At 38.0% G+C, this 17782-nt stretch overlaps 1 protein-coding gene across 1 annotated transcript; it reads right to left on the bottom strand.

The window, feature by feature from the left end:
• Positions 1 to 369: 369 nt before the first annotated feature.
• On the bottom strand, positions 370 to 15500 carry cdc42ep1b (CDC42 effector protein (Rho GTPase binding) 1b). The gene is made up of 3 exons (XM_081376857.1): positions 15423 to 15500; positions 11856 to 13876; positions 370 to 1136 (listed from the first exon to the last, which is right to left on the bottom strand). Exons 2-3 carry the CDS (start codon positions 12304 to 12306, stop codon positions 631 to 633), a joined length of 957 nt encoding a protein of 318 aa, XP_081232983.1. The 5' UTR covers positions 12307 to 13876; positions 15423 to 15500; the 3' UTR covers positions 370 to 630.
• Between the last annotated feature and the right edge of the window lie 2282 nt (positions 15501 to 17782).

Raw genomic sequence — 17782 nt, 5'->3', positions numbered from 1 at the left:
CTATTTATCTTTGTACTAGGCTATATATGTTGTGTAAATACTGCAATGCCGACAATGACAGTAAATGACTTGTTTCTTTAGGCTTTCAACGGTAGGTGGGGATAAATTAATGTCTTTTATGTTATTAGCGAGTCATTGAGTTGACTCAACTGAGTCGTTCACACACACTTATAAGATTAATTCACAAATGCTACTTCTATACTAATTATATCTTTATCATTATCCTTAGACTAACTACTGAAATGAAATATGGTCATTTAAATGTAAGATGCCCTTTAGAAAAGTTTCTTCCCTACAAAATAATGTTCACTCACCTGCTCAAAGTGAAGAATGTACTTGTGAAAATATGTAAGGAGAGATTCATCAAATACACTTGATTCCAAGTTTAATTACATGACAAATAAAGACATTTACAGCTGAATGTTGGTTCATCTGAATGATGCTCGTCTTTACAGAAACACTGTATAGCAGGTCTCTTTCAGGTCCTTTAAAAAGTTAGAATGGATTCTTATTTCTCAATTTCAAAACTTGTGTGGACTTAAAAATAGAGATCCTATAAAAAAAAAAAAACGAAATTGTCTTGGAAATCAAACTTTTTTTTTTTAATCTTAACTGTGCATTATCTGATGTTCATACTTTGATTTCTTCATCCGCCTCAGTGAAGCTGTACGGCGTCCTTGTGTGTCTAAAAGATGAAGACCTCTGATGAAGCTCTCGAGATGAAGCACGCTCCTCTTCCGATCTTCCTCCTCCAAAGTGACGTGTTAGCATGCTAGCAGCCTGCTGGAACTTCATGGGCTCAATCCCGTCGTTTGCTGTGATCGGACGCCTGACTAAAGCTTCAGTCTTCGGCCCATTATGATCCATCTCAAACACAGAGCTTGGCTCCTCCTCTTCCTCCTGATGACTTGTAATGAGGCAGCAAGAGCTGTCAATCAACTCCAGAACCTCGCTCATGAGGGAGGGGCCGAGGTCCACCGTGAAGGACGAGAGCGAATCAGATCGTGTCATTGAAACGTCACTGTTCTCCGGTAGAGAACTCCGTCGACTGTCTTCACTGAGAAGTTCAGACGTTTCTGCAAAGCTTTGGTCCAGTCGTGATAAACGAGGCAATGTGACGAAACCAGAACGAAGACCTGCAGGAGAGGAGAGAAGAAACAACATGTTTCAGCACATCTTTCACATTAGTTAAGCGTGACAATATGCAGAGATACATTAAGATAATCAAGTATTCTATTTACTTTCTTAAAGTATAATGCCCTTTTTTAAAAGATGTAAAGTAAGTCTTTGATGTGCTCAGTAAATAAAGTTTTAGCTCAAAATACCCCACAGATATTTTTGCATAGCATGTTAAAATAGTCACTGTTTGAGGGTTCAGTAAAACACCGTTTTTGTGTCTGTCTCTTTAAATGAAAATGAGCTGCTGCTCCCAGCACAGGGGGCGGAGCTTCAAGAGCTTGTTCTTAGCAGCTTCAATTACTTCACACAGACATGCACAGAACATTTAGAAAAGTTTAGCCTTTTATGTTCAAACCGGAGTCAGAAGAATGGAGAGACTCAAGAAGAAGTGACAACATGTAAACAGTGCTGGGAGTAACGCGTTACAAAAGTAATGTATTACAGTAACTTATTACTTTTTGTTGTAACGCAGTAGTGTAAGGCATTACTACGGTGGCCAAGAGGTGCAAAACAAATCACAATTACAAAAACAAAATAACAATTCAGAAAACACAGCGACAATTCAGAAAACACAACGACAATTCAGAAAACACAATGACATTTCAGAAAACACAACGACAATTCAGAAAACACAACGACAATTCAGAAAACACAAAGACAATTCAGAAAAAAACGGAAAAGGTAGGTATATTTTGAGAATGACGTACTTATCGTTGAATGAACGAGATACCTGTCAATCAGGCCAGAACCAGAATCAAGCGATACTGTCTGGAAGTACCGGTAGAAACAAATCGTACCCATCAACGTGCCATGGAGCAAAGTTCGTTCCCATGGAGTGATATGTACGCCTAACGAAACTACGACGTGTCCTTGTTCTGTACAGTTCTGGTGGGTTGAGTTCTTGCAGCCGCCGCATATGTCATCACGTTTAACACGCAACTTCTGCAGAAGTACTAACCACATTGTCCGGTAGCCGAACAACTGTCCTGGTCGACGCAGCTTTTAATGTCGTGGTATGTCGAAAAATGAAATAAAAGAGAGCATTGCAGGGATGGCTTCTTTGTTGGTGTATTTACTCAGAATGAAGCATAAGAGAATATGCATAACAAAAGCTCAAAACATACATTCTCAACATGTATATCACTTTTTTTTACAGTAATGACCATTGTACACATTAGTGACTTTAAACATTCCATCACACTAGAAGGAAAAATATGATCAACAAGCTATTCAACACTCTCTCTGTGCAGTTCTCATGCTCTAGCTAGCCCCAAAATGAAGTGTGGCAGCTGTAGTAACACTCTAATCTCATGCTTTTTACAAACAAAATAAGACTGAAACAACATCATGTACTCTCATACACTCAAATAACATCGACATAATGACCAGTTATAATGAATAGCGGGCTATCGCGCTAATCGCGAAACACTCATGCTAACCATGTGCTCAGGCATACTAAACTCATGACACACTATTAATATAGTAAATATTATGTGGTATGTCGCCAGCATGTCCACAATCACGGCACATGAATGTCCTTCTTCAAAGTAAAGTTTAATGTGTTCTATTTTCCCATAGCAAAACAAAGTTGATCACAAATTTCTTGATTGACAGGTATCTCGTCCAATCAGTGATAAGTACGTCATTCTCAAAATATACCTACCTTTTCCGTTTTTTCTGAATTGTCGTTGTGTTTTCTGAAATGTCGTTGTGTTTTCTGAATTGTTATTGTGTTTTCTGAATTGTCGTTGTGTTTTCTGAATTGTTATTTTGTTTTCTAAATTGTCGTTGTGTTTTCTGAATTGTTATTTTGTTTTCTGAATTGTTATTTTTTTTTCTGAATTGTTATTTTTTTTTCTGAATTGTTATTTTGTTTTCTGAATTGTTATTTTGTTTTTGTAATTGTGATTTGTTTTGCACCTCTCGGCCACTGTACATTACTAATCAATTTTCAGTAATATTTTACTCGGTACATGTTCAGTAACGCTTGCATTACAACACACTTTTAGCCCAAAATTTAATTGTTCAAAAAAAAAAAAAAAACCCTGAGGAAAAAACAACCAGACCGTGAGACATTAATAACGATCGAAAAATGCAAGTAAGTTATTATCTGTTCGTGGACAGTCAATAACCGCGTGGTGTGTCCAAGTTTGTAAATAACGACTAAATGACAGCTTCTGATATGTATTGGCGATTTATTTCATTCATCTCCCTCTTGCTGGTGTGCCTTTGTATTGTGTGACATAGTCCAGTAAAAGCGTGTTTAGGGCAGGTTTAGGGCAGTGCCGCGAGACATGAATTCGGTCTCTGTGCTCGCGCTGGACAGTGGAAAAGCGCTAATGGGAGAATATGTTCTGTGTTTTCTTTCTAACCAGAGAGCAGTCTGTTTTCTTTCGTTTTGAATTGTTTGAATTGTTCTGTTTAAAAGTAGACATGTCTGACTGTGAGGCAAGTAGGCGCTGAGTTTCGGTTAATTTATGAGATCAGCTCCAGTTCACGCGCCCGCGCCTCCGTGTCCTGATTATCTCTTGTCTACTATATTTACTTCGTATTAAATCCAGGCAATTTGTTGATGAAACATTGATTAAAATTAAGATACAATTAATACAAAACGAAATTCACTTTAAAGAAAGGCTTTGTGCTTTCTGTTTGAGGTCTCTGTGAAAGTTTTAAAGCCTCTGTGCCGCTTTCAGAGAGCTCATGTGCGTAACCGGGAACTGTCCCATCCGTAACATTGTTTTTTCCTCATAAATGCGAACTCGAAAAATAAAATAAAATGAATATATTATGTTCTGTGGAGAGCCAACCCTTCTTCATTCGGTAGGTAGGCCTAGTATTACTTTTGGCTTTGCTTAGTGTAATTCACAGAATTACTAAAAAATATTTTGCTACCTATAAAGGTAAAGATTTGTGTTATTTCCCTCATATTAAATATAAAAATGTGTGTAGACTGATATTTTTATAATGTCTGGACTCCTTTATTAAGGGAGTAGCCTATGGATATATAAACAGACATTTCAATATATTGGTATTAAATGCCTTTTCTGAGAATTTATATTTCAAGTTTTTACTGCAAATGTCACATCCATAAGCTGGAACTGCCCAATTTTAAACAATTTATTCTCAACTAGTTTTGTGGTGTAGGTACGTATTTTATAATGTTAATTTCAAATAATACTAATAGTAATTTAAAGATGTGGTAGCTGGACGGGAAGGATAACTCTGGGAGTTGGAAGGGGAAGTTCTGCCTTCACACCGCACACCGTCATGGTTCATGGATCTGAGTGTCGCAGTTTCATATCGCATATCTTCACAGCCCTAGTCATTTTAGAATGTTAAGTTCTACTTCTGTAGTTATTTTGGTGAAAGTAACTCAAAAGTAATACAGGAGTAATGTAACGCATTACAATTCTGAGACAGTAATATTGTAAGGTAATGAATTACTTTTAAATAACAGTAACAAGTAATGTATAATGTATTACAGTTTGGAAGTAACTTGCACAACACTGCATGTAAACAACATTTCTAAATGGTTAGTTGATGAATACAAGTAGCTTATGTACAGTATAGTTGTCTTCTAGTCGTTGATTAGCATATTCTGTCATGATAATCTATAAATCACGTTTCCGGGGGAGGGATTTATGTAAATTATGTCTATTTTTGGGTTATTGATGTCACTAACCCTGAAGGAATGTTGTGTAGTCCCTACCAGCCGTTTGTCTTTGAACTTTGAGCGTTGTAATTTTGCAGATGTTGTTTATGCTCAACCAGCAACATTACACTCTAACTAGTTAGAAAAGTGAAATCATAACTTAATAAAATCTCTGAATATCAGTTGCTTGATTGTTTGAGTTAAACATACCAAAATAATTGACTAAAAATCCAACAGTTAATTTTATCTAAAATTTACAGTAATATTTAAGATTTATTCACTAAAAGAATTTAGTATTTGACTAACCAATTATTTATTTATAATAAATATATTTATTTATAATATTTATATTTATTTATAATATATATATTTATTTATATTAATATATTTGTGAAATTTCTATCAAAATATTTGAGAACAGAATTAAACTGATCTGTTTCAAGAAACAAAAATATATTACTTATCGATATTAATATATTTAACACACTCTTAAGAAATTGAGTAATTTAACTTAATTAAAACAATGCACCCCTCCCCCACCCTCTGACATGATGACGACTCAACGGTTGAGTGAGCGCGGGCTGTTTGAACTCTCTCCAGTCCAGAACAGATCTTCTCTTCTCAGCGTCGCAGAATTGGTGCATTTCCTCTGTGAAATTCAGGTTTGTGAATGTTTTATTTTATCTATAAAATCATTACTGTGCTTTAAATCGTTTTATTTAATGCAAAACAACATACAGAGGCATAATGTGACACCTAAACGAGACTCGCGCCTGTCTTTTCGCGTGATTGAAACGCCTTGCATAAACACACAACTTTATTACTAATGATAATGAATAATTCATTTGAATGATAAAATGTCCCCAGAACTGTGCACTGTTTGTTTATTGGAAGGTTATGGAGTCTGTGAGTGAGTGAAACGCAGGATGACGGTCTGAAGTTAGAGGTTCCCCCGCAGAGCGCGAGTCCGTCTCCGGCACGAGAACCAGTGCTGATCCGGTGGATATTGGATAACAGATTGGTTGATTACACTTGAAATAGGCTACCTGAATGTTTAAATGTTTAATTTTAATGTTTATTAAATGAGTTTAAATGTAGGCAACATTGTATATATGTTAAAACAGTGTAAAATGTGCTGTATTGCTGTACTCATCGACAATAAAGGCTAATATCATGTATACTGGTGGTTGTATGGAATACTGTTTTACAAAGGTTTAGAGGAAATAAAAAAGTTGATATTACTAGTAAATAAAAACAGTTAATATTACTCATAAATATTGGTTTTTAAATGTTAAATTATTTCTACTCAATTTTATTTGTTAATGTACCAGATGCAGTTACTCAGATTTAATTAATTTTTTACTTGCATTTACTCAATTCATACAGTATATTTCATTGATTTCACAGCTTTAAAATTGACTCACCAAATGTTTTTTAGTAAATCATAGTAAAACTTTTTAGAGTGTAGAGACGTTGTCCATCCAATCAATTTCTTGTGGGAATCAAGAAAATCAAGCCCTGTCCTATTTTTTTTTTTCTTCAAATGGGTTGTGAACAGCATTCAGCTCATATTAAGGAAGTTCTAAGAGGCCATGCATTATTATTTTTTCTAGGCTTTGTATAATGTTTTTCCACCTTTTTGTCACGATCTCCACATAACAAACTGTATCCGTACGAAGCTGTAAATAGTAACAAGCTAGCTAGTTAATGATTGTCAGTACCAGAGCCATAAAGAGAAAGAGTTGCGACACTCCCATAGACCTCCGTTGTAAATAATGGCGGCGCTTTTAACCGCCTACTTCCGGGATTTGAAGAGCGGAATAGTTCCAAACACTGTCATTTTGGCGTTGGACCCCATTCACTTACATTGCTGCGCGTCGAGTTGTTCCAGAGTTAAGTTGTTGAAATATCGACCTCTTTTGATTTGTCAACTGTCTATGTTGTATCAGAGGCCCTTTGCGATGCTTATACTGGTCTTCATTTGTACATGCACAGCGTAATTATTTATATTTTATGTTAGTTGTTTCAACCAATTTTCAAGCACTGCCTGCTAACATAGCTAGTTAGCTAACGCGACTTCGTCAGTTAAGAGTTAAGAGTGCCACCTTTAAAGCAACTTTTATTTAATTTAATTTTTTGGGATATACTAACTTTTCATTATGTTTTATTGTCTTGAGTGAAGCGGCTTGTGAGAACAATGCTGGACCTCTAGGATTGTTATGGCCATCACCAGTCCTGTCTGTTTCATGGATCACCATACACATAACATGCCAGCGTATGTTTTGGAACTATTGGGGCTTACATGAACCACGTGACAGCCATAGCGGCGACATCAAAGAGTGTCGCAACTCTTTCTCTCTATGGCTCTGGTCAGTACCATAGACAGTACTTGGTAGGTACTCAAGATGGCGGCAGTCAACTGGAAAAAGAGCGGATGATCTTAAGAGGTCACGTGACTGATATTCATGTATATGTGGGTTCCTCGGCATGGCACAGCGCAGATTAATACAATGTTTTTAGGAGAATGTGCAGCTGTCAGTCACCATGCCGGTGTGGATACTGTCATTCGGAGTTCATGCCACCTTTCAAAAGACCTTCCGATATGTATCCTTGTTTTCGCATGGGTCCGGTTTGCAGTCTCTTTTTTTTTCTGGGGCAAATCCAAAGTCAAAGTCTTTTGAATTTTACAACGGGTGAATCTCCAGTTGTCACTGGTGATTGTCGTTTGAACCTTTCTGGATCCGCCATCAAATTGATAAGTTTAATTATATCAAGTGCTGCGAGACAATGCTATAAATCTCCACCTCCAGCATCTTCACATTCATAGCCTACTAGCCGACACTCCTTCTTTACTGTATGTGTTCAGATGTGACGTAATGATGCAAATACATGCTCGAATTTCCCACAGAAATCCACCAGTACCACTGGAATTAAAAACATTATTACAAGCTTACCGTTTTGAATCGAGCTACGGCAAGCAGATAGTGTTGAGCACTGGCTGGTTATGTACTTGCTCAAACATTAATTTTGGATAATTTCTAACCAAAAAAAAACTTACGGACTGCAACTTTAAATCTACATCTTGAATGCAGTTAAAGTCACTTTGGATAAAAAAGTATATGTATAATATGTCTGCATATTTGTTTAGTGTCTATTTTAATGACAGCAGCACTGGAGCTAAATTAACAAAACGTAATGAAAATTTGTCCAGCTGTACAATGCGTCACATGATCAATAACACTCGTTTAATTCCATCACAATAAATTTAAGTAACAACTCTTGTAATATTGTCGCAATATGTAATATGTCCAGAGGGTGGCAGCATGAGATCTTTGTGCTGTGTGTGTGTGTTGTATTTAGTTGACTTTATGTCAGTCTTTGAGGATTTTGGATTTCCCAGAATGAGGGAAATTCCAGAATTCCTGAGACATGAAACACACTCCACTGAAAACAGCACTGCAGTTTTCTTCAGTCCCACCCTCAATTGTGAGTTTCTGCTTCATCACGCAGGTGTGTGTGTGCGTGCGTGTGTGCGTGTGCAGTGTGTGTACTCAAACTACAGTCATTCCCGGTAAAGGTCATTCACTCTGTCCCTGTCTTTGGTAATTACAGATCGTACTGCTGTTTTCTCAACATCTCATGTTTTCAACTGCCATCTTTTAAGATACCATGTCATGTTAAAAATAGCTTAACTGTAGACATGCAGTGCAGAAGATTGACCTTACTTCCAAGATTGTATACACAGCTAACTTAAATTAACACTGCTAACTTAAGAAATCCTTTGGAATACATTGAAAATGCTAAAATTATTATACTGTACAAGGCCAGCACTGCTCTAATCAATAGAGTAAATCTAACTCAGAGATCATGCTCTACGTGAGTTCAAACTAAATCTAAAGTTAAAAATGTATGGGTTAAGAGCCCAACTAAAGCAAACACTGATCACCATAATGGTAACATACCAATTATGGTTTTTTCCTTCAGTGATTCTGCTTGTTAACATCAGGTGTCTTCAGTAATGCTCAATCATCACTCAATGAATCACTTAATTATCTCATTATCTTTAACACTGCTTCAGTGTTACTTATAACACTCTGAGTGTGTACTCACATAAACACTGAGAGTGTTAATTTAACACTGGGGATTTTGCTGTGCAGGATTTAAAGCCACACCGCGGAACTTTCACGTCTAGCGCCCCTAGAGGCCACAAGCGCCGCAGCACTGTCGCGAAAGTCTAGAAGACAGTATATCAGAGCCTATGGTCACGTGACGGCCGTAAAACGATACGTTCTCCAGGTAACATGACCTGTTCAACGACGGTCCGTCTCCTCCAAACTTACATAGGCGGTATTTCAAGAGGGCAGCCCCGCTCGGAGCATTAATAGTGTCAAACGCTGTATATTGGGCTGAGGAATCATTTAAAATAACTCGTATGCGTCAACTCTTTAGGTCACAAAGTCCACGGTGTGGCTTTAATGCAGTTATAAATGCAGTTTTTGTTCATTTCCACTAAAACTGTGACGCAGTTTTCTTTTATTGGCTTCCATAGACTTCCACAGTCATTTTTTTGCCACCATTTTGGCTCTGCCTACAAAACACGTTGTTGATGTCTGCAAACACCCAAATGGTCTATAGCTGTGCCCGAAATCACATACTGCCTGAGTAGCCATTGACAAGGAACAAAAAAAAAAGTATGTCCTATATAGTATGAATGTGACCTGGATCAGTCCCGGCTCCAGGACAAACTACTTGGGGGGGCTTTTACAATTTTTAGGTGGGCTTGCGTGACGACGACGGGGGGGGTGGGGTTAATAAGACGTGCGCGAAATGTGATTGGAAATATTTCGTGGGGATATTGCGGCGAAATGTGATTGTTGTCCATCATTCTGCGCAATTGTTGAAAAAGAAAAACGTCACGTCGCAACATTTGACATATTTGCATTTTAAACTATGAAGGCGAGCACTTTGAGCGAAGGTGAGTTATGTCGGTGGAGAAGTACTATCAAATCCCATTCAATTTTTCACTATAGACAGTGAAACTAAAAACTGACCAATGAGAGCTGAATCTACTTAACATGTGCTGATAACGTATAGGCCTAACCTTAATTTATTTTCTTAATATTTCTCTTGTGGCCCATGGTGAAAAAAATGAGAATTATTTCATGTTAAACACGTTGTTTTTTAAATGAGGACTAATATAACATCTTCATCGCTGCGCGTCGGTTATGCAGTGATGCGCTATGATATTATTGCGGGGCTAATTAATTGTAGCCTAATATTGATTTGATAATAAAAGTAGCCTAATAATTGTAACAGACCTTTTGTTTGATTGTGTATTATGCACATTAATTCTGGATGTGCTGGCGCTCGTTCTATGTGTGCAATGCATTTTAACCTCGGGGCTAGTAGATATGCAATTAAGGTCATGCATTGCATACTTGGGGTGTCACGGTCTTCGGATTTTCCTCTCACATGTGTGTGAAAAGACGTTTAATAGCCTAAAGTAAAGAACAGTTCAGGCAGTTCTCGTTTATTGTTATCTTATTCATAAAGTGTTTAGGCGAACCCTGCACGAACGCTCAGTCACATAATCATCATTCAGATCACTGCAAGGGGGGCTTGAGATCATCTTAGGGGGGGCTAAGCCCCCCCAAGCCCCCCCTTGACGCCGGGCCTGACCTGGATGAACATCTGCCATAATACTGTAGGACAAGTCACGTCTGAATCCAATGATCGTGTCACACACTGAGATACCGTCATCGGATTGATTTTTGAAGACAGCATATCCTTTGTTGCCTTTAATATCCCACAATCCTGTGTGTTCCATTCCCTGACAATTGAGCTAAACGAGTAGATGAATAGCTAAAAGCTGCGGTCAGTTGGTGGTCAGTTTGTGTGTAAATGTATGTTTTTCCACTTTTGATGTAATTTCTAAGTAGAAATTAGTATTGTAGAAGGCTATTTAAATATTTGCTTAGTTATCACTAAAGCTCTCTTTACTTTGCTGTAGATCATTTAACCGTTACGCAGCCTTTCGCAGTTTCATGAGAAACCTTTGTGAGCAACCGCTGCCTGCAAAGTCATTGCCTGATAAGACAGCGAGGCAACAAGTCAGTTTTCGGACGCAGCCACTGCCCTTCTTGCCATGTGGCCTCATGGGATAGTGACCATCAGATGCGAATTTTCTGAATCTTGGTGAAAGTACACTAAAAAATGCTGTGTTTTTCCAACCCAAATTTGGGTCAAATATGTAGAAACTCAACCATTTGGTTAAAAATGTAACCCAATGGTTGGGTTTGTTCATATTGACCCAAATGTGGGTTGAAACAACACTACGACACTTTAGTACTGGTACTTTTCGTCTACTGTTTTATGAATACTACGAATTCGGACACTCATTTCACATATTGGTTTTTGTATACTATATAGCCTAGTAGGGAAGAAGGCATATTCGGACCAAGCAGCAACCTGCCTTCCTCTCCCTTGAAACCAAACACGGAAGTGTGACTTAAACTGCAATTCATCGACTGGCCACAAGAGACAGGCTGCAGAAGAGAGTCAATCCCATAGACCCCCATGTTAAAATGCCCAACTTTACAGCAGAAGAAAATGTGTTTACAGCCTGGTGCAAAAAGTGGTTATGGTCTATATAGCTAATTTTGCCCTTCATGACAACTGTGAGGGGGCTGAATATTTTTTATAACTCATCCGTTTAAATTTTATTAAGCCTTAAAGTTCTGCATAATTAAGGGCGTGGCCACTTGAGTGACAGGTGGATTGCCGCTAATGTCTGCTGTCTGTTAGCGTCACGTAACCTCAGCTAATCCGCCTCTTTGCCCATTTTTGGTTATGAGGGATGCCAAGATGGCTCCGCCGGCTCCGCCCACTATAGGCTTCAAAAATGCTCTTCAGAAACACTACGGGTGACGTCACGGACACTGCGTCCATATTTTTTTAGAGTCTATGATTCGGACGCATCACTGGACAAAACTACAGTGGTGTTTGACATGTTTGGTGTTCATACCGTATGAGCAGAGCGGCTCGTCCGGCGAGCTGGTGGAGGTGGGCAACAGCGCCCTCATCAGGCCATCGTTGGTCATGTTCAGCTGAGGCAGCGAGATGGCGTTTTTAATGATGGGCGAGACGGACGGCGGGGGGGACGAGAAGTCACGTGATCCTCCTCTCAGTCGGGGCATGGGGGGTTTCCGTACGTGCTGTAGAGTTCGCGACAAAAACCGTGTCGTTCTGGAGCCAGAGGGCGAATCCGGGGAAATATCGCTGTTAGCCGATCCCCCGTAGTTGCTCAGGAACGAAGTGTCACCGAAGACGTCTCCACCGCGGCCCACGTGCATCGTGTGGCGGAAGTCACAGAGCGGCGGGCTTATCATGTCCACCGACAGGTCGCTCTTAAACCGCCGTTTGGCGTGAGACGTGGACACCAGGCCTTTGATCGCCGGCAGCTTTCCCAGACTCATGATGAGAAATATGGGATTTATATGATCCTTAAAGAAGATCCAAAATGTCTGTCAAAAAATATAGCAAGCTGTTGATGATGATGTGCTCCTCAAATGTTAACAGACGTTGGAAGTACTGTAAATGCAGCATAAGTAGCAAATCACTTCCCCAAAAAGAGGTGGAAAGATGGAAAGTGTCTAAAAAAATGGCCAATTAAACATTTACAGACAAATGAAGCATTATAGAGGCTAAACTAATGTCAAATAATCCCCAAAACAGATCCGGAGAGAGAGATCGTTTTACAAAGCAATAAAATACCAAGATAAACGAAGCTCAATAAATGCTAAAATAATGTTGAATGATCCTTAAAAAAGATCCAGAGAGAGAAAAATACTACAAAAAAATGCCTAATTCTAGTTCTATGAAGATGTAATATCCAGATAAATGCAACTGAAACAATACTAAATTAAAATGAATATAAAAGTAATTACAAAAAAAAAAAAAAAAGAAATCAGAAAAATACAATTAAGGAATCAATCAAATACCTGAATAAATCCAGATGAATAAACACTAAATTAATGTGAAATAATTATTAATGAGGTCCAGAAGAAGAATAGAATTGTCCAAAAAAAAAAGCTAAAATAAATGTCCTAATGCTATAAGCTTAAATGTAAACATGCATGCATTAATTAAACAAAACAGCAGTTTAGGTTAATTGAGGTTTTTTTTTTCAGATTCAAACTTCAAGATGTGCAACAAAAATACAAAAACTCTGTTTGATTATAATATTCTGCAAAAATGTCAGTTTTGACAAACTCTCAGCAGCTCTGATACGAGTGCCATCAAGATGACATCACATCTACTAATAAATACGAACTCCAAATTCATTAGTGTTTATAAGTTTAGAGACACGCGTTCATCCTGAACTGTATGAGCGCCATCAGTCCGTGAGCCGCTGCCCATCCCGACACGGAGTTTAAAAATAACCTGGTAAAGAAGCCTAATAGGATTTACGAAGAGTTTAAACACCTTCCAGTGAGCACAAAACCCTGCACTCTCTCTGACAATGGGGCAAAAAAAGACCTTTCTTGCACAAAATGTCTTCAAAAATGTCTTAAAAAAACACCAAACAGCCTTCAGATTTCACCACTTCTTCCAAACATCCGTTTCTCTCCTTCATCACCTCGTATATCTCTTTTTGAACATCCACACTCGCACTGATCGCTGTTTTCCAAAGATTTCTTTGTGACTTCCAGCACCGTGCTTTTCCTTCAGTCCCGGCACACCTGTCTTCCCATGTCGCCCTGATCCGATGTTTTAGTGTTTATGAATCCCACCGCAGGCCTTTTGGTGTCCCCGAATCCCCCAAAACACCCGGTCTAAAGCGCATCAGGCGTGCGTGTGATCCGCTGTGTTTTGTCTGTGGCTCCAGAGGAGTTTGAGCGGCTGGGATTGGCCTGGATTAGCGGGATTATTGGTCCTCACTCTCTCTCTCTCTGTCACTTCTCTTATTCTTTCTTTCGCCGGACCGTCTCAATCCATTTAGCCGCCCGTCAGTCAGTATTTTCTTTTCACACCGTGACACGAGTCCTGAGAAAGAGAAAGAGAGAGTCAGCTGATATTGTGTCTTCTGTTAAACAAGCATCTTTATTCTGTACAGCAACACTGTAAAAAATTCAAATCAAAAATTTCAAGTGACAGATAACATCTAAATTTTTCAATTGGCCCAAGTGAAATTCTGTACATTTAATTTTATAATTTACAGAATTTTACTTGGGCCAATTGAAAAATTTAGATGTTATCGGTCACTTGAAATTTGGGAGGGTTAGAAATTTTTTACAGTGAATGATGATCATCATTTATGCAGCACTTTCATAAAACAATATAAGACAAAAAAATAAAATAAACATAGTAATAGTAAACATGTAGAGAGAAATGCTTAATGAAAATATGGGTCACAATGATTCTCAAATATAATTTCTTAATGCAGAACTTGATTTTCTTCATAAATAGTTGTTTTTTATCTTCATTATTTTCCATTTTTTGGGCTCATTATCAAATAAAATCACTAGATGAAGTGAGGATTGATCAGTATTTTATATTAAGCTCACTGAAAATGACAAACACTTCAAACAAAAGTTGTTTAAATGGAAAAGCACTCCTGTGACACTACAGTTAAAGGATAAAGTGACTCTAATGAGCCCTGAACTTTGTTGTCAGCAAGTTATTTCCTGTCGCCCTTTTAATTTACAGTTAGTGTAGAGAAACAGCAGCATCTGGCTCGATTTTGTCCTCACAGACACGCTTGTTTACATGCTTTAACATACAAACACACACACACGTGTCTCCATCCATCCAGACTGTTGTTGTGTTTAATTACACCAGTGTGAGTCTCTCTCTACACAAACAAACACACACACCCACACACACGTTCAGACCATCAGACAGACTGAGGAAGTGAGTGGGAACTAATGGAAACAATCTGTGTGTTTTTGTCCGTTTCTTTCAAACATGCATTTTTTTCACAGGCATTTATTATGCATGCTTTTTGTGATGATCTCTTTTTTTTTTCTTATGATGAAGTTAACATAATAGCTGTTTTATACTATTTTTGTCTTGATCTGAATAACAAATCCTCACTGCACGCTCATATAATGATGTTTGACAGATGACAATTCAATTTAACTGTTTTCACCCCAAAATCAATAGAAAGAAATACAAAATTATATTTGGCATAATAAAAATGAAGTCCATTATTATAACTAGTGTGATATGTGTATAAAGACATTATTTTAATAACAATAAAGTTAATTTACGTCCAAAATCTCATTACTGTAATGCAAAATAATCTCATTCTTATTACTGTAAGGTGAACAATTATTTTGTGATGAAATTTATGACATTGTCTGTCTGTTGTAGGAAAAAACAGTTCACAAACACAATATGACTGAACCATGAATCATTGCTGTCCTTCAGTCTCGGTATCGTGACAGATAACAGTTCGTCTGTTACAATAATAAAACGTCATGAGCGAATAAAATAACCAAACATGCATATTCACCTTTAAAACCTTTAAAACGGCATTCACGCGAGCAGTTAATTTTCCTTTTGACGTAATAAACATTAAACAACTTACCAAAAACACATAATAATGCCAAAGTTTCAGAGCGTTGATGAATAATCTCCAGAGATCGCTCAGCGCGCACCCGCGACTGGCCGGCCGCGAGCCGAGGAGGACGCGCATGCGCATTGGGACGGACAAGCGCCTGCAGCAGCATGTTCACTTTTGACAAACAGATTTTAGTTTTGTTATTTTTACCAGATGTTATGCATGAAATATATAAAGGCTACATGACATTAACAGTCATTTTTCTTTTACAAAAAAAAAACAAAAAAAAAACGCAACCCACAGCTTATATTTATTTAGGCTATTTATGTCAATAACAAGGGTTAGATAGGCCTACCTTCTCACTCGCTCTACAACATGTCTCCTCCCAGAAAAGAGGAAAAACAAGAAGCAAAATAAGAATATATATTATTCTGCTGCTTCTTTTTCCTCTTTTCCCTCTGATTCTCATTCCATTCATCTCCAAGTAAAACAGTCTCCGGCTGAAGAAATGTATTCATATGAAGAGAAAATGTTTTTTGGACTTGGACGCCGGACAGACGCTCCCACAGCGAGGACAAAATTACACTTTCACCTTCTCGTCTGCATTACTTCCTCTCACTCTCACACACATTTATGTCACATATATTAATGTATTTAATATTATGGAATTAATGTATTTAATATTTAAAGTATATAATATGATGTATTTAATATTAACATATATTAATATGTGATGCATTATATATATATATATATATATATATATATATATATATATATATATATATATATATATATATATATATATATATATATATATATATATATATATATATACATAGGCCTATATATATATATATATATATATATATATATATATATATATATAATGAAATCATTAAACGTCATAGAATGCTGCAAAAAATAGGTCGTGACTCTCTCTCCTGTTTCTCTTCTCGTGTCGGTGACCACAGACAGACACACCCTGAACCTCAAGCCAAGCGCTCTCGCTGCCCACACTGGCTTCCCACAACGCTTTACTACCTTCTCACAGCACAACCTTTACTAGCGTCTGCGGGGTTCATGAACCCTCAGACTCTCCAGACGTCACATGAGGATCCATCACGGTCCCGGTTATGCTTAGAAATGGTTTTGCTGGTGTCTTCATGTGTGGGCTGATGGTTTTCATGATCACACGTTCCCAAAGACTGATAAAATATAAATTCTGAAGTCACTATGGATGAAATCTGCCAAATAAATTGTTTTGAACTGACTGCTGATAAATCACATAAATTTCCATTTTCCCCACATCTGATTCATGCTTTCACTGTTTATCATTCTTACACAGTATGAGTGTATTTGAGGTGTTTCATTCGTCTGCACAGGTTTCAGGTTTCCCCCACTCACTCATCTGTGAACATGACGTCACACTGACAGACAGAGATTGATGATGTGGTTTGGGTTTTTTATTTTCACTTTCTCATGGGAAACAAACAGATAGGCTACTCTCATACTCCTCATTTGGATGACTTCACTTTGGCTAAGTCTGTTAAACGAGTTATATGAATAATAATATCATGATAGTATGACATTTAGTTGATATTCCAACATCTCTATGGCTGATGTGGGTTTCAAGTTAAAGTGGTTGATATTAGGTTTATGATTATTTAATAGTGTGTCCAATCAAAGCAGACACTAGATAAATGCTCCTCAATGTCTCCGGGAAACACTTTTAGGAATTGTTTGGTGTCGGGACAACCGGAGCGCTCGGGAAAGCAGCTCGGGACAGAAGCGCGAGGAATCAATCACTGCTGAAGGAAGTTCACAGTCTGAGCAGATTTCAATGCAAATGAGCTGTGTTTAAGAGCAGGATTCCACAGCTTCCCGAACGCCGTCTCCCTGGTTTCGTTTTCCCAACAATTCACAGAAGAGAGTCCACACACAGCAAACACTTACTGTACACTGTAAAGCTGCACACATTCCTGCACAGATATCAGCTTTTTACTGGCCCATCTAACAGGAAACGTTTCATAACTTTGGCCAGGGGCGTCACTAGGCCTTTTTTAGGGGGGCTTCAGCCCTTTTTGATCGCTTCAGTCCTCTTTAAAAAAACTCATTTGAAACGGCGGCAAGCTGCGTGTCTGCTTGGATTTAGCGCATTTTTCAATCTGCAGGGGCGCCGAGCAGAGCGAACATCAGAGAGTATAGGTGTGTCGTGAGTGCATTTATTGATAGATTGCTATGATATTACATCTGCATCGGTGCAGTTCTTTGTCATAAATGCATTGCAGTTTACATAATGTAATGTTACTGGAGCATTGGGAGCAACACGGGACGGTTCGGTTTCTCATCCAATACATACGTTTCGCTGCGTTCACCTTTCAGCC

The sequence above is a fragment of the Scardinius erythrophthalmus genome (genome assembly GCF_964197995.2).
Source record: "Scardinius erythrophthalmus genome assembly, chromosome: 1".
NCBI classification, from domain to species: Eukaryota; Metazoa; Chordata; class Actinopteri; order Cypriniformes; family Leuciscidae; genus Scardinius; species Scardinius erythrophthalmus.
This window is presented reverse-complemented; position numbering and strand designations above follow the sequence as displayed.

Coding starts and splice junctions, on each gene's coding strand:
- cdc42ep1b (XM_081376857.1), bottom strand. CDS start 12,306: ATGAGTCTGGGAAAGCTGCCGGCGATCAAAGGCCTGGTGTCCACGTCT. Junction 1,137..11,855: donor CGAGCCGCTCTGCTCATACG/GTATGAACACCA, acceptor CCTCTCCTGCAG/GTCTTCGTTCTGGTTTCGTC.